Consider the following 24,702-nt stretch of genomic DNA (forward strand, 5'->3'; position numbering starts at 1 on the left):
ATGCTTTTAAGGATTATGCCCTTTAACACATTAATGTGCCTTGATGATAAGATTAAATTGAAAACCACAGGAGAGTCACTTACATCCATCTCCAAGAGATTGAACATGCTTGACTCAGCAATTTCCTTAGACTCATCAAATTTCTCTAGAGCTTGACGAACCTCTTCATCTGGAATCTTGCCTTGTCGTTTCTTCTTATAATCAAAATCCAGGCGTCGACCCTCCAACTTCTTTAGATGATGCTAAAAAAGTCAAGGGCAGGAATAGGCTTTGAAAGGGCTTATGGAAAAGGCTTATTTGAGCTCACTTCTCCATCACATCCATTAACTTCCAAATTAAGGTAGGCTAAGTTTTAAAATACAACATCACCACAGAAATAAGGAAACATGCATCAATGGGGCCAATGCTTTCAAAGGTTAAATACGGGAGAATATCTTTTAAAATAATTAAGAATAAAAGATAAATTGTAGGAAGTATCAGTGCCCTTTATTTTCTGGCCTTGCCAGGCCAAAGCCAAGCTGGACTAAGCCTTTCCAGCCCATGACAGAAACAGAGAAGGAATGCACAAGCCCTACACACACTGAAAGGACACACTCACAGGCCCCACAGGCCCTGTCTTCAAGAGAAATGGTATCTCATGAGAAGCCAGAGGAAAAACACTTTCCTTGAAATTAAGTGAGACAGAAATCGCATTCTTGCTTTTCAAATCATCCGGTCTATTAGAATCACCTAGGCTGCTTATTACAAATTTGGATTCCTGATCTCTTGAATCAATATCTAGGGCTGGGGCCTAGAAATCTACATCTTAACACTTGCCCCAGCTGAATGATGCAGCTTTCAGGGAACCAGTGATTTAGTGTAAGCCTCCAACTTGACATATAATTGAGCTCAAGAACAAAATCTCACTTGGAAGGGACCTTCAAAGGGATTATACCTAATGCTCCATGCCAAGCTTCAATCTCCTCCTTGCACCATCCCTAGTAGATGGCTGCCCAGGCTCCACCCATCATCTCTAGTGACCATGTAGCAAAGTAGTTTTTCAAAGCTAAAAAGTATTTTTTTTCCCTGATAGCTAGTCTTTCACTACTAATGGATGAAGGAAAATCCTGGATTTTCCCTTATTACTAGGTATGTATGGAGCAGAATGAAAGGAAATGAAAACAAAGTAGGGAGTGGCTAAAAACAAATGAAAAGGAAAGGAGGACGAAAAATATTCTAGACCTTCCCTCACACTGCATCCCCTGCCCCCCAGTCCATACCTTGATCCAAACTAAATGCTCATTTGGAAGGAACCTTATTTTTTAAACATTTGAACTTACAGTCAGCTACGGGGTACAGCACTGGAGTCAAAGTTACATTTTGGATTTAGGGTGAGTCTGTCACTTACTAACTCTATAATCTTGAGCAAATGGTACTGTTAAAGGAGATTTAAGCTAGAATAAGGAGAAGGAGGAGGCCTTAGTTCAAGTTATGGCAATCCATTTTACACCCAACCAAGTTTCAAAAAAGCTCAACAAATATTTGTTAGATAAAAAAAAGTAAGCAAACATTCCACACTCAAAGACGTATGAACTTTATTTATTATAAACAGCTCAACCGCTCTACATGTTTTAGAAAGAAGCTAGTTGGTATTCTTCCTCAATCCTAACAGCCATCATGAAAATATTAATATAAAAACATATGCATGCATCTAATTTCTGGACTTGGAAAAAAATAAAAAATTTTTTAAATGTGCTTATAGAGTGATAGAATAACTATTTATTTAAGCTAACAACTAGTACAACTAACATTTTAGTGGATGAAATCAGCCCAGCACGCCATAGAATAATTAATAAAACTGTGTATTCTCAGGAAAATAATAATATTCTCTGGAGAAAAGGTCTGAAAAAAACTATTCAATCTGAAAATCAAACATAGAGAAGTCAGAGACACCCCTCATGAGTGGCACAGTCATAACAGGCTGAAAAGTATCACATTTCTAGTTCCTCTCATTTTGTCTTACTGGGTTGTTTTGTAATTAACGTGCCCAGAGCTGACAACATGCAGGGTAAGCTAAAAAATGTTTTCTACAGAAAAAAGGCATCTGCGTCTGTATGATTTCAACTGCCCACTTTCCAGAAGACTCATTGTACATACTTGAATTTCCCTAAGATCTTTGTCATGAAGATTCTGAAGAGGGTCAATGAAGTTCTGCTTCACTTCTATGTCCAAAGAGTCTTTGACTTCCGACAGTTCCCGCATGGCCTCCCCGACCTCACCAAGCGCTGGGCCTAGGAGAGAACAAAGCTCTTTCATGTTACAGAATAAAGATGAAATGCACTCGCAATAACACGGCCCTTCACAGATGAAAACCCAAAGGATTACCACTTGTCTTCTAAAGACAACAGACAAGAGAGAACAGGTATCTTCAGTTCACTCCCAGCAACAGACTCAATGCACCCTAAGTGGGTAAATAAGATAAGAGGGTAAATACCTCTCATCAAGAATTTAACAGTTACTTTTTCCCTTATAAAGCAATTTAGGAAGCTCCCTGCCCTCTCTTGTAAGTACCAGTTTTCCCTAATACGCGACTAGCTTAAGGCCAATCTGTTTAGCAGAAGTAAGTACCAGAAATAGCAGGGTTCAACCAGGAAGGAGATCCCACATCACAAGGGGGTGAAACAAGAAGATGTTGGGTGTGGTAGCTGAGTGTTGGGGGAGACAGGGTGAAGGAATAAATCATGTCTCACCTTGGGCAGTAAAACTAGGTACCATATACAAGTGAACAAAGATCTACGAAAAAGCCCATGAGGCAGGGCTTTGAATCATGCTGACTGTGTCTGCTCACTCTGCTTCAATACTCAATGACTGCCAGAAATACCCAACAGAAAGTGCCAAGGAGGCATCTGGAAACGTCAATCAAAGTTGTTGCAAAGACTGAGGTCTTATGGGGGGCAGTGGTGGGGGGAAGAAAGCTTATAAGATAAACACATTAGAGCGAACGAAATAATTCTGAAAACAAGTTTTTGGCCCATGTATATAAGATCTAAAATTGAAAACCAAAATATAAAATGATTTATCCCATTTCTACAGAATTTCTTACCAGCACCAAAATCCCCATGGAAAATGAAAGAATTACAATGTGAGGAAGCACTTGTTACCAAAGTTGCAATCATCTCCAAGCTCTCTTCCAAATTTGAGCATGGCCTCCGCCAGCAGCGCCTCCGCCTGGGGATAGCCTGGCCCCTTCTCCTGGCCACGGATTTTTGACATGGTGTTGATCATGCTGAGCTTAGCTCTGGAAGCTGAAGGTGAAGAGAGAACAAGCTTTCAGAGTAGGCAATGTGACACAGCGGAACAGGGCTGGATGGAGGATCAGGTCTCAAAGAGGCCTACAAAGTAGCTCAGCTACTGGTAAGTGTACCTTCAGTAGGCTCCAGTGTTCTCTCCATCAGTCAGTCTAATCAATCACTTTTTTAAAGCACTAAGCTCTCCCTTTCCCTTAAGATCTTATAATGAATTACAGCAACACTGTTCCGGGTGAAGCAGGATTACAGGCTCAAATCGTATCGCTGTGTGCCCTCCCTCATCCTCCCTTCATTGTGGTGGCCCCTGCAGTGACTCTGGAGAGCTGGGTGCTTCCATGGAGAGCTTTGTAGAAACTCTCACATTATGTGATGACCTCTAAATTTTATTCTAGTTTTATAGTTCAATTCTAGGAGTCTAAGGATTAAAGTAAGGAACCAATGGTAAATTCATGCAGAGTGGGCCTTATGCCTTGTTTCACTTATACCATGTATGAAATAGAACTATTTTCAAAATCATTTCTCAACTAAGATTCTGATGTTAAACAAACCCACGAAGAGCAAAAATACTGTGTTCATTTAAAAGACTTAATCACTTATTGAGCACGTAACTAGAGAAAATTAGTTTTGTGCCTCAAAGAGAACATTTCAATTTCTGTTTCTTTGCTTTTGTTTTTATAAAAGAAGTTGCCTAGAAAGCAATTCCAGTTTTAGTGGCAAAAACAGCTTTATTAAAAAAACTGTTATAGCCTATGACTTAATTGATGCTAGGATAGCTAGGTTCCTCAGGTTCATAATTAAAGTTGGGATTACACATTAACCTAGGACTATATCCCAAATCCCATCATCATGGAAACCCCAGATAGAATCACAGCTTAAGGTACTGCCAGCATTCAGTGGCTGACAATCTTGAACATTTATTTCACGAGGCTTTTATTTAAACTTTGAGTCTTAGAGGCATTGAATAGAGATGAGAAAAGTTATCAGGAGAGGACATCCTGCAACCCTGTCCCATGGATATTACAATGAGCAAGACAATTATGGTTCCTGCTTTCACAAAGTTTATAATGAACTGAGGGTAGAGTCTATTTTAAAATTAATTAGAGTGAAGTACATATACCAAGTGCCATGATGGGGTATTGAGAAGAGTCCCAGATATATGGCACTGTCCTCGCCTGTGGGGGAGGGGCATTGCAAAGGATTCCTAAAGGGAAGTATCTTTAAGTTTAGAACCAAACAGTATGTAGCAGTTAGTCAGGCTAACAGCACATGTAAAGGCTGGTGGTGACTGGAAAAATATAAAATTTACTTCTTATGTGCTTTTTCATATAAAAGGGATCATATGTTAAATTTGAAAAATAGAAAATGTAGGCTAAGTGTAGTGGCTCATGCCTACAATCCCAGCATCTTGGGTGCCCAAGGCAGGAAAATAATTTGAGGACAGGAGTTTGAGACCAGCAAGGCAACATAGCAAGACCCCATTTCTACAAAAAAATTTAAAAGTTAGCAGGGCATGGTGGTGCCCACCTGAAGTCTCAATTACCAGGGAAGCTGACGTGGAAAGATTGCTCAAGGCCAGGAGTTTGAGGCTGTAGTGAGCTATAATGGTACCACTCCACTCTTGGTGACACAGCAAGGCCCTGTCTCTTTTTAAAAAAGAGAAAATGCCACAGAATCCTTTTTAAGGGGACGATATAATTATTTTCTGCAGTGAGTCATATCGGAGATCCAGGAAGGACATAGTCCTGGCCCTCAAGGTGCTCACAATATAGTGAGGAGTAAGATAAACAGTGGCAACAAGTATGATAAATATTATCATGGCTGATATCATGGTACTAGGGGGACACTGAGGAATGACAGCATGAATAAAATGAAAAGAGTACAAATAAACTAAGCAAACATCTAAAATGTACAGAATGAACAGAAGGAAAGGAGAAACAGAGTAATGAAACCACACATGAGTTAATCCCTACAAATTCTATTCAGGCCATTTTACATTTAAGGATGTATGCCTTTTATAAAAGCTGGATGTGGTTTAAGTGCTTATATCGTGGCTCTAATAAGGGCTGTCTCCAGGTAAGTAATTCTAAACAGTTTAATACATTGTGGCTGAATTTCAAATACACCATTTTGAATGTTGTTCAATTATGAAGAGCTTTATTATTTTACTAAGAATATCTTGGATATGTTCTATATTTTCATGAGAAGGAGGAGGAAAGCCATTTTCTACTAGCTTATCTACTTCAAATGATAAAAAAAGTCTATTAATCCACATATCTGAAGAGACTAGCTTTTAAATTCATTCACAAATTTATTACATATTAAGAATCTTGGGTTAATGAAACTTCTGTGTTATTAAAAATATCATCAGGCCGGGCGCGGTGGCTCAAGCCTGTAATCCCAGCACTTTGGGAGGCCGAGATGGGCGGATCACGAGGTCAGGAGATCGAGACCATCCTGGCGAACACCGTGAAACCCCATCTCTACTAAAAAATACAAAAAACTAGCCGGGCGAGGTGGCGGGCGCCTGTAGTCCCAGCTACTCGGGAGGCTGAGGCAGGAGAATGGCGTGAACCCGGGAGGCGGAGCTTGCAGTGAGCTGAGATCCGGCCACTGCACTCCAGCCCGGGCTACAGAGCGAGACTCCGTCTCAAAAAAAAAAAAAAAAAAAAAAAAAAAAAAAAAATATCATCAGACCTCTGAATTAACCATCTTTAAATGTTAACATAATTGTCTTTAAATGATTGTTTAAAGCAGTACTTTAATAAACTGAGAGTGAGCTTGGAAAATACAAATTTAAAGCACTCAAATTCCTATTATCTATCCTCAGCCTGGATTTCTTTACCAAGTTGTATGTGCCCTTAGAGATCCATGTCCCTTCTCTTCTAAACAAACCTAACTCCTCTCCTTCAAACTTCTACACATCTACTTCTAGGTGATTCCCAGAAGGAAATTTATTGGGTGAACTAAAACAGCAGGAAGTAAAATTAGAATGACCATAAAAGGTTGACCTATTCCCAAAAGGGCCCCACTATTTTGTCCTCTGTTAAAATGAGTAGTTTCTTTTTTGACCTTAAAATTGATGCTATCTTTTAAGGAAGACAAATGGGGGCAGTTGAGGCTCAATCTTAACTCCCAACTCTAAAGCATCATCTGTAGCATCCCTGACAAGCTTTCTAATTCTGGTAACAGCCAAAGGGAAGTCTAAGCTCTGCTGAGAATAAAACAGAAGCTCTGCTAGCCCTGCCTGAGTTATTTCCTCTGACCTGAAAGCAGTGTCCATGTGAGTCACCGCCCGATCTGCCCTACAGCTGCTTACCTAGCGTGGCAGCTAGCTGAGGATGCTGAAAACTCAGTACTTCTGCTAAATCTTAGTTTTTATTTCCTAATCCAAACAAACAAACAAACAGGAAAACCATTAGGTCTTGCTTTCCATGGAAAACAGCAGAGTCCATTAAAATGAACATTAGCTTTGAGCTCATACAGACATAGCTAAAAATCCAGACTCTAAATCTTGCTAGTTAGCTGTGAATCCCTGAGAAATCTCTCATTGGTAAGACTGTTATCAGTGTTCAATGATAAACAGCAAAAACCAGCACAGACAACACAACAGGCACTGGATACTGGGGAAAATATTCTTTCTTTCCTCTTTCCAGGCTCTCCTGTCTATAAGTGTGTGTTCTGGAATGATCTACTGACAACTTGCTTACACAGGGAACTGCATTGCCCAGAGTCCCTTCCTTGCGTGTTTCCATAGACAAAAGTCAGAACTGGTCCAAAATGAGGCTGTGAAAGATGTGGGAAGTGAAGTTGAAGCAGCAGCCCTAACACTATGAAGCCTGGCGTTAGTGAGAGGGGGTGACAGAAAGATGCAGAGGTGCCTGTGGGTTCCAGTTTTTCCTTGCTCTTCCCCACTGTGGGCTGAATCACTTCATTTAAACATTTTAATTTTTTATAAAATGCTTCTGTACACATCATTTTTTCAAACCCTTAGTTAAAGCTTTCCTGTTCAAAAGTACCATGACCGCCCACTGTGCTCTGGAATGACACTAGAGGCTGCTGATACAATCTGGTCACACCACTCTGTGGTCTCACAGGATGGTTTGAGAGAGCAGGTCTCCTTGGCACCAGGCCTGCTTTTCCCTCACACTAATTAAATGTTAAGGATTCCAAGGCTACCACTGAGTCTTTTCATTTCTCCTGACTCCATTTTGTAAAGTACAGAAGAGTACAGTTCCACTTCTCAGATAGGCTAAAAAGCTATATGGTTTGCCATCACTCACTCCAATCTTCCCTTAGGAATCTGGCTCTTTGGAAGCAATTCCTTCTTAAATTGTGCCATGATAATCTGCTTTGGCCGGGCGCGGTGGCTCAAGCCTGTAATCCCAGCACTTTGGGAGGCTGAGACGGGCGGATCACTAGGTCAGGAGATCGAGAGAATCCTGCCTAACACGGTGACACCCCGTCTCTACTAAAAAATACAAAAAACTAGCCGGGCGTGGTGGCGGGCGCCTGTAGTCCCAGCTACTCGGGAGGCTGAGGCAGGAGAATGGCGTGAACCCGGGAGGCGGAGCTTGCAGTGAGCTGAGATCCGGCCACTGCACTCCAGCCTGGGCGACAGAGCGAGACTCTGTCTCAAAAAAAAAAAAAAGAAAATCTGCTTTATGCGAGGATGACAAAAAGTGATCACATGCTCTCCCAGAATCAGAAAAAAGGCTCTTATTTTCCCCGAAAAAGAGAGTTCCCAAGCTAAATCATGAGTCCCACATCAAGGAGTTGAAAAAAGATTAAATTAATTAAAATCAGTAAGTAGGTTACACTGGAAACAATTACGCATTCTTCATACAGAAAAACTGTGACATTTCACTGCCTGGTTGAATAGTCATTTACCAAAAATCTATTTTTAAAATATTTTCTCTGTGATAAAGTCAGCAAAAGAAATATTCATGAAGCACCTATAATGTGAAAGGGTTATGGCTAGGGAGACTCTGAAAGAAGTGAGGTGCAGCCTCTGCTCTTAAAAAGCTTATTATCCAGGTGGAGAGTCAGAGTGCTCACTCACTGCTGTGAGGCAGAGCGTGGGCGAGGCTGTAATGTATTAATACTTACACTGCAGAAGACACAGCAACAAATTCTACCTGAAAGAGTAAGGCGGGGAGGCTAATGAACAGATGATGCTCGAGCTGGGCTTGCTGGAAGAGTGAACCGTAAAAGGAGAGACTTGGGAAAGGCCATTCTAGGTACCTGGAGAATCTGAGTAAAGGACACAAACCAGAGATAGATCAAGTGTTCAGAGTTTGGAACAACCAGAACTCTCAAATACCGCTGGTAGGAGAACAAACTGGCAGAAAATTCTGGACAACAATTTGGTAGTGTTTACTAAAGCTGAATAGACACATACCCTGTAGCCCAGTAACTCCACTTCTAGGTGTATATCCATCAGAAATGTGTACATGCATAACAGACATGTACAAAAATGTGCTATTCAAAATATCTAGAAAATGGAAACACCTAAATGCTCATCAGTGGAGAAAATGGACAAATAAATCGTGCTATGTTCTCACAAGGGAATTCTACAGAGCAGTAAGAATGAAAGAAGCAGAACAAATAGAAGATGAACAAAAGAAGCCAGATCAAAAGAATACATGTTCTATGGTCATATTTCAGTTACAAAACAGATAAAAGTGTATAGTGTTAAAGGTCAGGGCAGATAGTGTCTGTGGAGGGAGCTTTTAGAATGTTGACAATGTTCAGTTTCTTGAACTATGTACCTTTTAACAGAAGCATCAGTTTATAATAGTTCATTGAGCAATATACTTATGATGTATGTGTTGCACTTTTTGTATGTTATAGATCAATAACAAATTCAGAAATTTCACTCCTAAAGATTCTGATGTGATTGGTTTGGCATGTGGTCTGGACACGGCAGTTTTTAAAATCCCAAAGGTGATTCTAATGTGCAGCCAAGGTTGAGAACCACTGTGTTAAAGCCTCTAGACTGAAAACGTGGGAGGTGATGATACAAATCTGAGATGAAGAACGCAGGACAAAGAGAAGACTTTAGAGCGGAAGTGTGTAAGTACTTCAAATGCAGAAACAGAAAGTCTAACAATATCCATGTGGCTGTACAGCAGACAACCAAGCAGATCAGTCTTGAGCTCAAAGGAGGGTGGTGGCGGGTAAAGAGAAGTAACTTATCTGACAACATCTGGAATCTTGAAGGCTAGGCCATTAGATAACAAGCAGAAGAAAACTGCCCCCAAATGAAGATGAAACAAAATTCAAGAACAGGGTTTTCTTCCAGTGGTTTTATATGTGGCAGGTCAGATTAGCTTTTAATTAGTGTCTACTCTAAGCCGGGAGCTTTATATAAACAATTTACCTTAATCTTCACAATTCTGTGGGTCTGGTTCAATTACTCTCACTTTCAGAAAGAGGGATGGGCTGCATCTATAGAGTAAGGATATGGAACTTCAGAGGGGCTGGAAAGCCTAGCCAAGTTCTCACAGTTACTAACAGGCAAAGACTGGATTCAGGCTCAGGTCTGAGTCACTCCCAAACCCATTCTCTTTCCCATTCCATTAAATTTACTGTGGGACTAAAAGTTTCAGATGGAAAACCTTAAGTCTCCAAAACACAAAATCCTTTTCTAAAGGCTTTTACTAGTGGTGGTCAACCTAATGCATATCAGAATTACTCAGAAAACATTTTAAAACCACAGATGTAAGGACCCCCATCTCTATCTTAATAATTTAGAATATCCAGTGGGTTAGGCCACCAAGCATGGGTCCAATGGGCTTTGGGGATATGAGCAAGCAAGCCTGGGCCCTGAAGTCCCACCTCTCATCAGCTCTGGCCAATTGCATCACCTCCTTGAGTTGGCAAGCTGATGATTCTCATGTATCTCTGCAGGCCAGCCCTTTACACTGTATTGCAGACTCAGGTATTCTAATATCTACTTGACTGCACTAGGATGTGTAGACCTCTCAAACTTAACATATTCAAACTAAACTCCAGATTTCCCATCATCATCCCAAACCTGCTCCTCCTGTAGTACTCTCAATATTAATGAATACAACTCCATTCATTCTTCCACTTGCTCAGGCCCTAGACTTTATAGTCATCTTTGATGTCTCTCTTGCCTAATATGCAATTAGTCAGTATTCAGTCAGCTCTACATTCAAAACACATCTAGGATCAGACTGTTTCTCATTCCGGTCTAAGCCACTACAATCTCTAGCCTGGATTATTAAAATAAGCTCCTACTAGGCTCCCTGCTTCCATGCTTGCCCCCTATAATCTATTCTCACTAGAAGAGTAAGGACAGTCCTATTTAGTGTAATTCAGATCACGTCACCGTTCTTCCCAAAGCACTTTAATGTGTTCCCATGTCATTCAAGGTAGGAACAAAACTTCCAACAATGGTGAAAAGGTCCTACGTGCTCTTGCCCCTCTGACCTCCCCCTGCCAACATGGCTCTTCATTGTTCTCACATATATGAGAACTTCCCGGACCCAGTCACACTCTGCCCCTCTTACTTCCATTTTTCTTCATTGCACTGATCATATCTGACATTAGGTATTATTCTCTACCAGTCTCATCCTTCCAGAGTATAGGCTCCATGAGGGCAAGGGCTTTGCCTGCCTCATTCACTCATACCTGCCCAGGGCTTAGAACTGCCTTAGAGTAAACATGGAAGATAACTGAAAAAAATGAATGGATTTCTTCATCCACAGAATGGAGAAAATCAAAGCTACCTTGCTGGGTTTATCGTGAGGATTAGAAATGATGTTTTATAGTATCCAGCACTGTGCCTGGCACTTATGGAAATATTCATTAAAACGGAGGCTATGACCAATATGATAAACTGTGTTACAGAAGGAAGTTAATCAAGAGGTATATTGAAATGTATAAATATGGCATTCCCAGATTATCACGGACAAGAGGAAAGTTCTTAGCATTGGTGGGTTTGGCTATAAATATCTAGTTTGCCTCTAGTATAAAACTAAAGATAGGGATGAGGGCCCAACCTAGGCCAAAAGAATAGAGTTGGTAAGTGATTAATGTAAAAAAGGTAAGAAGACTGCTATTTGTCCTCCCCAAATTTATATGTTGAAGCTCTAATACCCAATGTAATTGTATTTGGAGATAGTGCTTTTAGGAAGTAATTCAGATTAAATGAAGTCAGGAGGTCAAAGTTCTAATGCGATAGAATTGGTGACCTTCTAAGAGAGGAAGAGAGGGAAGAATCTCTTTCTCTCCACACACACACACGCACCACGAAAAGGTCACATGAGGACATAGTGAGAAGGTGGCCATCTACCAGCCAGGAAGAGAGCCCTCATCAGAAATTAAAACATGGTCCAGTACCTTGATCTTGGACTATACAACCTCCAGAACCGCAAGAAAATAAATTTCTGTTGTTTAAGCCACCCAGTCTGACATTTTGTTAAGGCAGCCTGAGCTGACATAGGTCACATTCTGAGGTTCCAGGGGAAAATGAATTTGGGAGGGATACCATTCAACTCATATACTTTCTTTTTATACCTGATTATTTTAACAAACGTTAAATCAAAGTAATTTTTTAAAACTATCTGAATTCCTACGTTTGTGAGCAAACCAATTATTATATAATTTTCATTTCACATGGATTTCTGAAGCTTTTATCTTTATAAATATTCCACCTGGGTTTACATTTTTTGAATAAAATCATCTTAAAAAGTTAAGTTTGAAAGAAGCCTCCAAAAATATATACAATTTCTTGACTGCATCATTTATTGAGTCCTTGGGTAACAATATTTTACTGACTAAACGCTTTATTTCCATAAGCATATAAACATGAAATCAATCAACGAATGTGTAATCTAAGATTTTCAGAAATAAAGAAGAGGCAGGTCCCTAACATTCTCCACTCTACAAAGGTCTCCCTGCCTCTGTCTACAGGTATTTACAGAGCATTTGCTGCCTCCCTACCTGTGGGAGCTACTCTTCCTTGGTAGTTCAACCCAGTGGTATGCTGGAGTTAGGCCAGCACTGCTCGGGGGAGCCAAGTGTGAGTCTCTTTTTCCAAGTCAGAGTTCAGTGATGTCACACAAGTAGCTTGAAAATGGCCATGTGAGACACAGAAGCTGGCTCATGTTACAAATCAAGGTTTTTCTTCCACAAAGATGGTTGTTAAGCCTATAGCAGCACACTGCTGGTTCCTCCCAGCTTGTGGCAAGTTTTATTGCATTCCAATTCTCATCTGTGGTGGCCAGGTAAAGTATTATTATACTTCTTGGCTTAAAAAAAAAGATGGCATATTTGAAAATGTAAAGTACAAAGAATAACATAACACACTCATATACACATCTTTCATATTTCTCACTGTTAAGTACTGTGTTCCTGACAATCTCTGAACAAGTATTAATACTTCCCTTATAGTATTTTCGTGTGTTTGTCTCTAAAACAGGACAGACTTGAGGTTGTGAGGTTGTTGAGGTTGTGACAGATGTTTGCAGGAAAGCCTGTGAGATTCTTTTTCTGGAAAGATGTAAAATGTTAGGGGACCTGTGGCTCACAAGCCTCTGAGGGCCAGGCAAAAGTGGTGTTTCCTAAGGGGGTTTAGTCCCAAGGACAGTAATGCCAGAAGATGGAATGCTCCTTTTCCTAAGGAAAAAAACAGGGAGTTTTAATGTCTGCCTTTTTTAAGTTTCATTTACTACAATTCAAATCAAGGTTTATCACAAATGGGATTTCTGCTGTGCTGGAAACCGGCAGTCTCTGTGGAACAGAGATGCCCAGCACAAACCTGAACACAGGATGGGGCTGCAGAGGCACAGGGATGTGAAAATGAGTGTTCCCTGCTGGAAGGGCAGGGATGAGGGGTGAGTCTGCCCTCTGCACCCCATTTTTCTCCCCACCCTAGGTGATTATGATGAGAGTATTTGGGGAAAGACCTTTTGTAAGTCACTTTTTAAAAATTACAACCTGATTTAAACTGCTGTATTCTCAAGAGTAGCTTCCTTCTTTCACTGTGAAATTTCAAATAAAAACATATTGACAGGGCATCTGTCTATCACAACAGGGAAGAAGAAAACCCAGCCCCCACCCTTGGTGTGAGCTGATGAACACAGCTAATGTACTAGGGCAGAACAGGTGGCCACAGTACTCCAAGTCACATCTTCGTGTTCTGTTGGGGGAAACCTAATGGGTTTAGCATCCATCAGGGAAGACCAAAGACATGAAACATGGTTTCTGAAGTCTTTCACTGCTTTTAGTAATTTAACTCCTTTGTCATCTCTATCTGTCTTATAGTAACCAAGCTTCATTGCCCAAAGGAGCAGAGATCTTGAGCAGGACAAATGCCAAATAATTTGTAATACTATTAATTAATTGCTACTATCTGGTCTGAAAACTTAGAAAGAGCCCTGAAGTATCTGAAAAACTGAAGATCATAACCAGATTTCATCCTATAACTATCATTTCAGAAGTATCTACTACATATATAATTTGTACACATCATTCAGCCTTGCAAAACACAAGAGGTGAGTTTTGTTTCTCCATTTTACAGATAAGGAAAATGAAGTAAGAAAAATGATGTAAGGTGCCCAAGGACATGTACCAACAAGAAGCCGGGCCAGAATTTGAATCACAGCTGTTTCCCAAAAGCTCACTGTTCTCTTGTCAGATTCCCAGAAGGCTGCACTGGCTCTCACTGCTTTATTACATCTTCATTAAAACAGGTCAAATTAAGACTTCTCAGCAGCAAAATGTAAAGCTTTAGCCATACTTACACTTGTTAGGTGTTTAAAAATGCAGAGGTGATAAAGTGTAATCATTCAGGAGGCAGGATGAGCCCATGTGAGTCAGAAGCCTGGAGATTGTTCCACCTGCATGACCTTGGACGAGCTGTTTAACCTCTTAAACCTCCGCTTCCACACTCAACATAAGAAGACTGCTTCCTGAACTTCATATTGCTTTCCCAATCTAAAAATCTCTGATACGTACATTACAATCCACAAGAACAAGTGGATGAAGTCATTTAGTAGATGGCATCTATGTCAGCGTACACAGATTTTAATGTATATTTTCAAAACCAAAGAAATAGACTCCTTTGCAAAACCATCACTGAGATAAAAACCAATAGGTCTTATTTTAAAACTCCAAGAAAAAATTATTTTAAAAATCCCTCCTCTTTTTAAAATTTCTTCAAGAATGTCTACTATAGCCAGACCATGTTTATCTTGTTTCTGTGTATGGGTCTGTGCAAAAATAAGAATTTAAAAAGTATATATCAAATAAATAGTTCAAGGAAAACAAAAGGTAATTTATTCTCCCTTCTTGTAGAAAATTGACAAATTTAATTAAGGATAATTAATTCCTAAATACAAGTAACATTTTTACACAAGCATTAAAATTCAGAGGACCAAAGTCACATTTAAATTTAAAAATATAATCTTTTTTTGAAGATAAAAAAATTAGAAATGCCTTCTCCTATAACAGAATCTATTATCATTTCCTACCAATTAATGCAAGGGTACATAGTATCAAAGGAATAACACAGAGTAGGGCTCAAAATATTGTGCTGGCGAAATGAGCGGGTGTGGAAAACCAAAGCAGGCACTAAACAAATGTTAGTTCTTTTCTCTATTTTTCCACTTTTGGAGAAAATTACAGTTGATGGCTATTTCGTTGAAATGGCAACCAACAGCTAAAGATATACTTGCCTCTTCATCACCTATCAAGAGCCAAGGATGTCTTTAATTGATGGAAAAAATTAAAAGTTTGTTCTTGGAAAAGATCAACAAAATTGACAAACATTTAGTTAGCTGGACTAGAAAAAAAAAAAACAGAAGGAAAAGACACAAACTACTAAAATCAGAAATAAAAGGTGGGGATATTCATTCTGATAGGCACAAGTAAACAGGATTATTAAGAGATTACTATGAACAACTGTACAACAATGAATTGTATAACCTAAATGAAATGGACAAATTCTTAGAAACACAAAACCTACCAAGACTAACTCACAAATAGAAAATCTGAACAGACCTATCATTAGTAAGAAGATTGAGTCAGTAATAAAAAATCTCCCAACAAAGACAAGTCCAGGATCTGATGGCTTCAACAGTGACTTCTACCAAATATTTGAAGAACTAACACCAACCCTCCTCAAACTTTTCCAAAAAATTGAAGAAGGAAAATTTCCTACTCATTCTATGAGGATAGCATTATCTTGATATCAAAGCCAGACAAAGATACTACAAGACAACTAGAGACCAATATCTCTTATAATCATTGTTGTGAAAATTCTCAACAAAATGCTAGCAAACCAAATTCAACAGCATATTTTAAAAATTATACCCCATGACCAAGTGGTATTTGTTCCTGAAATACAAGCATATTGTTCAATACACAAAAATGGATCCATCTAATACTTCACATTAACATAATAGAGTACAACCTACACACATACATATGATCATCTCAGTTGATGCAGGAATAAGTGTTGACTAAGTTCAACACCTTTTCATGATAGAAACAATAAGCTAGGAATAGGAAGAAACTACCTCAACATGGTAAAAGTCATATATGAAAACTTCAAAATGAAAATCATACTAAACGGCAAAAGACTGAAAGCTTTTACTCTAAGATCAGAAACAAGACAATGATGCCCATTGTGACCACATCTATTCAACGCAGTACTGAGAGTTCTGGCCAGGGCAATTAGGTAAGAAAAAGGAATCCAAATTGGATATAAACAAGTAAAATTATCTATTTTCAGATGATATGATTTTACATATAGAAAACTCTAAAGATTTCCCACAAAAAGCTGTCAGAACTAATAAATGAATTCAACAAAGTAGCAGGACACAAAGTCAACACACAAAAATCAGTTGCATTTCTATACACTGACAATGAACAATCTGAAAAGAAAACTAAAAGGATAATTCCATTTACAATAGTATCAAAAAGAATAAAATACTCAGGAATTAATTTAACCAAAGAGGTAAAAGACTTCAACAATGAAAACTACCAAACACTGCTGAAAGAAATTTTAAAAGACATATATAAATGGAAATAACATCCCACGTTCATGAACTCAAAGACTTAATATTATTAAGATGTCAACATTATTCAAAGCAATCTACAGATTCAATGCAATCCCTATCAAAGTCTCAATAACATTTTTTGTAGAAATGGAAATTCCATCCTAAAATTCATATGGAATCTCAAGGGACTCTAAACAGCAAAAACAATCTTAAAAAACAAAGCTAGAAGACTCATAGCTCCTGATTTGAAAACTCATTGCAAAGCTATGATAATACAGTGTGGTATTGTCATAAAGACAGACATGTAGGCCATGGGAACAGAGTAGAGAGCTCAGAAATAAACCCTTGCATACATGGTCAAATGTTTTTTGACAAAGGTACCAAGACCACTCACAAGAAATAACAGTCTTTTCAACCAATGGTGCTGGGAAAAATGGATCTATATGCAAAAAAATGAATTTGGACCTTTTTCTAATATCATATACAAAAATTAACTCCAAATACATTAAAGATCTAACTGTAAGATCTAAAACTCTAGAACCCTTGGAAGAAAACATAGGCAAAAGCTTCTTGACATTGGATGTGGTAATGAATTCCTGGATATGATACCAAAGGCATAGGCAACAACAAAAAAATTACACAAATTCAACTTCATGAAAGTTAAGAAATTGTGTGCATCAAAAGACACTATAAACTGAGTAAAAAGGCAGCCCACAGAATGGGAGAAAATATTTGTAAGTTGAATCTGATAAAGGAGTAGCATTCAGAATATGTACAGAACTCCTAAAACTCAACAAAAAACCCAAACAACTAGATTAATAAATGGGCAAAGACTTGAATTGACATTTCCCCAAAGAAGATATACAAATGGCTAAAAAGCACATAAAAAGGTGTTCAACACCACTAATCATTAGGTCATTACAAATCAAAACTATAATGAGATACCACCTCACATTCATAAGTATGGTAAACCTCAAAAAACCAGAAAATAACAAGTGTCAGCAAGGATGTAGAGTAACTTGAACCCTTGCACACTGCTGGTGAGAAAGTAAAATGGTGTGGAAAAGAGCACAGTGGTTCCTCAGAAATAAAAAATAGAATTCCTTTAAGTTCCAGCAATTCCATTTCTGGATATTTACCCAAAATAATTGAAAGCAGAGTTTCAGAGAGATATTTGTATATTCATGATCATAGAAGCATTATTCACAATAGTTAAAATGTGAAAGCAATGCAGCTGTCCATCAACAGGTGAACCAATATAAAAATTGTACTATTTACACACAATGGAATATTATTTGGCCTTAAAAAGGAAGGCATTTCTTACATACACTATCACATAAGTAAACCTTGAGGACATTATGCCAAGTGAAATAAATCCGTCACAAAAAAGACAAATGCTATGTGATTCCACTTATATGAAGTAATTAGAATAATTAAAATCACAGAGCTAGAAAGTAGAAAGGTGGTAGCCAGGGGCTGAAGTAGGAAAGGGGGAGTTATTATTTAAGGGGGCTATAGTTTCACTTTTACAAAACAAAAAGAGTTATGGAGATGGATGGTCGTGGTGATTACACAACATTATGACTGTATTTAATCCCACTGAAATGTATACTTAAAAATAGTTAAGATAATTTCATGTTATGCATGTTTTACTATGAAAATGACAAAAATTAATTCTAAATTATTTTAACTAAATTTGTGAAGTCTAATATAGAGATTACAATTGTAATATGAGTATAAATCCTCAAATCACATTAAATAAGATAGGGGCTTAATACTTGCAACAAAATTTATGTAATAAACAGCATCTTAGCATGCATTTCATTTTGGCAACATGTAATTATTGCATATTATGGCCTGGTTTTCTTAGGTCAAGTCTCAGAGCATCTACAAGTCTGAAACCTGGCCCTCTGATGCTCTCTGCACTGACACCAATGTCCTCTGCAGTTTTGCACACTAACAATTACTAAATGACAAAAAGTTACACTGTAATGAGAACTTAGGTAAATACACTCATATCTATGTTGTTTCTTTTGTAGTTAACTATTAGAAGAGACTGAGAAAAGGGAAGAGGAAGATTTGCCTACTGTCTTATACAAATAGGCAACCCTAGCACTGGATCATGCTACTCTCAACCCAAATAATGGTATTTATATATAACACCTCTCTCCAAGGTGACAAAGCTCTTTTATGCCGCAGTTAGGAAACAGCAGGGAGGGATAGTAAGACACTGTGCTGTAGTACACAGTCAGCAGCCCTAAGAACTTGTGGCATGGGGCAGCAAACATCTCCCACCTGAAGATGGGGTGCTGCAAGGTGCCAACACAGTCTCACAGCATGCCCTGGGAAAGCAGGCAATTGCCCCTCGAAGGGCATAAAACAGCTTGTGCAATTTGAAAAATACACAACCCTCAGTGTACTAACATCATAAGCCTTTGCTTTCTCAGGTTTTCAGAGCAAATAGAGGGTGGTAGTTGATACTATAACCTGACTGTAAGAAGGGTCCTGCAGTGGGATTTCTAAAGGCCTTGCCCAGGGAGGAACTGCTGGGTTAGCATCTGAGATGCCCTAGGTTGAGCTGCAGTACCCCGACAGGAAGGTACGTAACATTTCTTGAGTCCCTACTAAGTGTCAGGCACTGTGCCAAGTTTTCTTTGCTATCATGTTTCAACACACAAAGATATCTTCAGTCTTTGCTGGAACTGGACTAACCTACACTCCCTGGGGGGTTCAGGAGCCCTCATCTTAAGCTGAAAAGACAGTAACAGGTGTTCCCAATCTACCTCCTGCTTCAGTGTAAGGTATCCAGGGAGCCTAAAGCCCCTGGGCAAATAGTCTGATGGCCCCAGCAGACAGCTGTATGCTTGAAATAGGAGCTCTGGCTGGGAACAGCCACACTGTATTCGTTTTCTACATAGAATAACAAAGTACCACAAACTCAGTGGCTTCGAACAAGTAAGTCTGGGCATGCCTAAATTGAGTCCTATGCTCAGGGTCTCGCGAGGCTGCAAACAAAGTATGAGTCAGGCTGCTTTGCCATCTGGACGCCGGAGTGGGGAAAAGTCTGCATCCAGGCTCACATGGGTTGCTGTCTTCCTGAGTCCGGGCTGCTCAATTCTCTGTGGCAGTGTGATGGAGAGCTCTGGCTTCCCACTGGCTGTTAGCTAGTGGCCACCCTTAGGTTCTAGAGACCACCCCCAGTTCCTTGACATGTGGTCCTCTCCTTAGGCTGTCATAACACAGCAGTGTGCTTCCTCTAGACCAGGAAGGGAATGTCTCTCGTATTAGTCTGCTAAGACTGTCTCACATAATGTAACATGATCATGGGAGTGATGCACCATCGATTTTGCCATATAATGTAATCACATCAAGGGAGTGGTGAGTGGTTGATTCCATTACCTTTGCCATATTTATTGGTTACCAGCAAGTCACAGGTTCCATCTACACTCAATGGGAAGGGATTAAACAAGGGTGTGAATCTGTAGGAGTCACTCTAGAGTGTACTTGCCACACATACCAAGCCTGGAAGTATCTTTGTAGTTTAAGACTTTGTAGCATAAGACATTTTGTTTTGAAAACAGAATGTGCTTTGGAGATAGTAATATCTGAATAAAGATTCTGGCTCTTCTGTTGTATAACTTTGGGCAAATTGCTAGTCACCTTGCAGCTTCAGTTTTCTCATCCAAAACCAGATACAGCTATTATCTATGTATATAAACATAAATGTCTATTAATAGATTCAGCCCAGTGATGTTATACATGAGAGTATGCACATCCACACTTTTCCCAAAGCAATTGTGAAATATATTAATTGTGCATGACACCAAATAGATATTACACAGAGAACAGCTCTGATCCTGATCTGTAAAAGTCTGCAGACCCTGACTCTTACCTGAAAAGTTAGCTACTCCTATAAGATGGAGCTTATATATGCTTAACATGATTCGATTCATTCATTAGGCCAATTAACCAATTGCTAGCACCAAACTCTGTGCTAGGAACTGGGTATACATAAAGGAGTAAAAAAGACATAGTCCTTGACTTCAATGACTTGTTTACAATATACTGGAAGAGATGAACAGCATCCATTCAATAAATACTTACTGAGGGCACTGTTTCCATTATGACAGACAGTAAACAAGATAGACAAGACTCTGCCTTTCTGGAGATTATGTTCTATATGAGAAATGGGAGTGACGTGAAAGCAATAAACAAAAAAAAAGATAATTTCAAATGTTGATAGGAAATAATATAAGGAGGTATCAGAGGGATGAGGAGAAGCTATTTTCAATAGGGGGCAGGCCAGGAAAGGACTGTTCAGGGAGGCGGCATCTGACTGAAGGTGTAGTGATGAGGAACAGCAGACATTATCAGGAGCTGGAGAAGAGTGTTCCAGGCAGAAGAAACACCTGTGCAAAGACCCCAAGACAGGAACAAGGCTGATAATTCTCAGTACGATGGAAGCCAGTGGAGGGTTACAAGCAGAGGAATGACAAAACGTGATTTACATCTTTAATGGATAGAACTGGCTGCTATGGGGAGAATGTAAAACAGGAGAGTAATAATGGAAAAAGGCAGTACAGTGAACAAATCGTAAGTTGCGTAAAGTAAATATTATGAAAAGTGCAATAAAAAATAGAATTGGGCTCTTTGCAGTGTACAAACAATCGTATGCTCAAGTTACTGCATTACGGTGGCAGTGACAAGCAACATTTTAACAAGTAAATGTACAGTTGAAGTGGTGCTAAATGCTCTGAAGAAAAGTAAAACAAGAAAAGGCTTAGGAAGTTAGAAGGATTGATGTTTTAAACAAGATGGTCAGGAAAGCTGCACAAATTAGGTGACATTTGAGCAGACCCCCCAGTGAAGGTTTTGAGAAGACATGGAGAGGAAGTGATTGAGGCAAAAGGGCTGGCCAGGCCCCATGAACAACGTGCCTGTGTGTTTGAGGAAGGCTAGCTCAGAAGGAACAAGATGGAGACAGCCAGGAACATAGGGAATGAGTTCAGTTCCTCAGGACTTTGTAACCCACATAAGTGCTTTCAATTTTATTCTAAGTGAGGAACCTCTCAAGAGATTTGTGGAGGGGAACTCATGTGATGTGAAGATAACATGAAAATATAAAACTGGAGTAGAACTGGTGTCGACTTGGCCCTCAGGAGATGCCACTCAGAGGAGATATATAAGCTAAGACAGGAGGGACGGTGAGAAGACAGTTGAAGAAGGGGTAGGTGAGGGCCCACATTCCACCAGGAGAAGGGGAAACAGCTGCTGCAAATTCCTGATACAGCAAAGAACTTGAGGAACTGAAGAAACTAAAGGCCACAGGGTGAACAAGAGGAAGAAGGAACTAGGAGAGACAGAAAGCACAGGGGCCACCACATGCTGGATCTTAAAGGCCATGCTGAGGATTTAGGTATGGTATTTATTTATAGTATTTAGGGACTATTCATGTGAGGCGCCATTAGCTTAATTCTCAATATATTTGCACACATGCATTTTAAATGTATACTATATTTGTTATGATTAAGAATCTTTTTTTTTTTTGAGACAGAGTCCTGCTGTCGCCCAGGCTGGAGTGCAGTGGCATGACCTTGGCTCACTGCAAGCTCTGCCTCCCAGGTTCACACCATTCTCCTGCCTCAGCCTCCCAAGTAGCTGGGATTACAGGTGCCCGCCACCATGAGCAGCTAACTTTTTGTATTTTTAGCAGAGACAGGTTTTCAGTGTGTCAGCCAGGATGGTCTCGATCTCCTGACCTCATGATCTGCCAGCCTCGCCCTCCCAAAGGGCTGGGATTACAGGCGTGAGTCACCACACCTGGCCCTGATTAAGAACCTTTTAAATAGGATCTGGCTTTAGCATTCATTGTTTAGACACACAGGGAAAGAATATCATTATTCCACCAGTTCTAGCTGACTTAAAACTCTGAATCACTTACAGTGTCTCAAATATTTTAGGAATCTATTAATTTTCAATATTTTCCCCAAAGATGTAGAAGTAGAAATCCTCCAGCCTTTCAATACATTAGTATATGAATTATATCACCCATCACCTGACCTAAATTTTCTTTCTTAATATATTTTTCCTTGAAACACCCTATTCCTTTGAAGCTTAACAACATATTCCTCACAACTGCTTTTGTAATTTGTCCTTTATGCATTTTTGATTCTTTTTCATTGTCAGGATTTGGAAATGGAAAAGCTCTGGCTACTAGACTCAGCACACGTCCCTTATTCTTTAAGTGAAGGACGGACATATTCATTCATGCACCTATTCACCAGACATACTGAGGACAAACAATGTACCAGGCATAATGTTACGGACTCTAAAAGATGCAAAGATGAATACAAGTTATCCTGTCCTCCAGGAAAAACAGCAAATTCAGTGTGTTGTAAGACCAAGGATTTGGCTACATGAATGCCAGGTAATACATGTATTTATTTTCAGTTCCAAAGTCACCACATATAATCACTGTATTTATTCATCTTTGGAAGGAGATGATTAACAGCACAGCCTGTGGGAAAAGAAGTATACTAATTTTGATAGAGTATCTTTCTAGGGACTAATGGGACATTTTGAAACTAATACAGCTAGCTTTTATTTCCACAGGCAATATTTCACAAATGAGATTTGAAATTATTAAAAAATTCTAAATAGACATTGAATGACCCCACTTTGATACTCGAATCTCAGAAATGCTGGAAAAATCTAGACCATATAGGCATTCAAGGGAAAAGCATTTCCATAGAAAAACAAACCCCTACTGTGTACAACATTTTTCACATTCAAGCTGCTTTTTATGTAAGCAGTTTGGAAATTTGTATTAGATTATCATATTAGGGTAAGAGAAACTTCTCAGTGCAAACTGAAAAGGCCTGTCTCACAACAAGGATGCTAAGGCTGAAAAGGGTCCACAGTCCAACTATGTCTATAATTCAATTCAAGTGTCACGAAACAGACTTTCAGAAATTTTTTTAAAAATCCAGTCCTTAAAGATATCCTAATTCTAAATCAAGAGTCCATTGCTCTGTTGAAAAAAAACAAAAACAAAAACACTGATAAAACATAAAACAGGAGGTAAACATGAAACACATATTGAACGGAAAGGTAAACTATCTAGTGCTGTACTGTCTATTATGGGCACCACTGGCCACAGCGGGCTGCTGAGCACCTGAAATGTGGCTAGTCCAAATTGAAACGTGCTGTAAGTATAAAATACAGACCGAAATTCAAAGTATGGAAAAAACGTTAAATATCTCAATAATTTTAATAGTGATTAATATTTTGGCTATAATGAGTTAAATACAATATATTATTAAAGACAATTTCACCTTTTTACTTTTATAATGTGGTTTCTAAAAAATTCAAAATTACATATGTGGCTTGCATCTTATTTCTATTGGACAAGACTGATTTAGTACCTTTTGCTTCCCCGTAAGGCATCAGAATATGTAAAGAAAAGTGACATATCTTCTCCAATGATTTTTGCTCAAAGATACCATAAGAATAGGCACTTACAACCAGTAGAATGGAATTTGTGCACAGTACTTTTATATTCAAATTATTTCCTATTTAAGCAGTTTAGGAATCTGTACTGGTTTATGCTATTCCAGTTCAAGCTTGGATGACTTTACAGCTGTCTGTCCTGCGTTCTCGAAAGCCCGCCTTCACAGGGCAGATCTTTAAGCCTGTGATCCTGCTCACGCTTCCACATCTCATCAGTCAGCTGGACTTCCCAGAAGGAATGAGCTGTGAAGTCTTCTGGGCTCCTCTCCTCAGACTGTGGGTAACTCACACTAAGACTGTGAGGTTCCAGAGGACGAGCCTCCAGTCTTGGTCTCATTTCTGCCCCACAACATCGAGAATTGCTCTTTGCATCAAAGTAAATGCACGTGACAAATGTTGGTTACATATGAGTATGTGATGATATAGGGAAAATGAAGAATTTTTCCTCCTACTTTTTGTATTAGAGAAGTTTTAGTACATTAGACACTGACAGTCAACTGTGCTTCATAATTCATTTATTCCAATATCCAAGTGTTTACTGGCTGCCTGGAACTGAGCTGGAGGCTGGGGATGTGGTGGTGAATAAGGCACAGCGCTGAACTCACAGGGGAGGAAAAACAAAACCACAAGTATGGCATGTGACCCACCGAAAAGCAACTGGGATTACAAGAGGGACCCAATAGGGTTGGATAGGGGAACCTAATGTGGTTGGAGCCAAGGAAGGTTAATAAGTGACCTTTATGCTGGACCTGAGGGAGCTGTTAGCCTAGCAAGGTGTTGGGGAAAGGGCAGGCTGACCATGCAGGGAGGGCCCCTTAAGCCATGTTAAAAATGAAAGTTAATCCTAAAGGCATGAAAAGGGATGGAAGGGTTTT

The 24,702-nt window shown here is 39.3% G+C and overlaps 1 protein-coding gene across 1 annotated transcript in view; it reads right to left on the reverse strand.

Annotated features, from left to right (window-relative positions):
• SH3GL2 (SH3 domain containing GRB2 like 2, endophilin A1) overlaps positions 1–24,702 on the reverse strand; it is a 228,259-nt gene that overhangs the window by 7,444 nt on the left and 196,113 nt on the right. The window contains exons 4-6 of the mRNA XM_025359842.1: positions 3,141–3,284; positions 2,137–2,270; positions 84–242 (exon numbers count right to left, since the gene is read on the reverse strand). Coding sequence (XP_025215627.1) covers positions 84–242; positions 2,137–2,270; positions 3,141–3,284 — 437 coding nt within the window. The remainder of the gene's footprint in view (positions 1–83; positions 243–2,136; positions 2,271–3,140; positions 3,285–24,702) is intronic.

Source organism: Theropithecus gelada, chromosome 15 (assembly GCF_003255815.1).
Source record: "Theropithecus gelada isolate Dixy chromosome 15, Tgel_1.0, whole genome shotgun sequence".
NCBI lineage: Eukaryota > Metazoa > Chordata > Mammalia > Primates > Cercopithecidae > Theropithecus > Theropithecus gelada.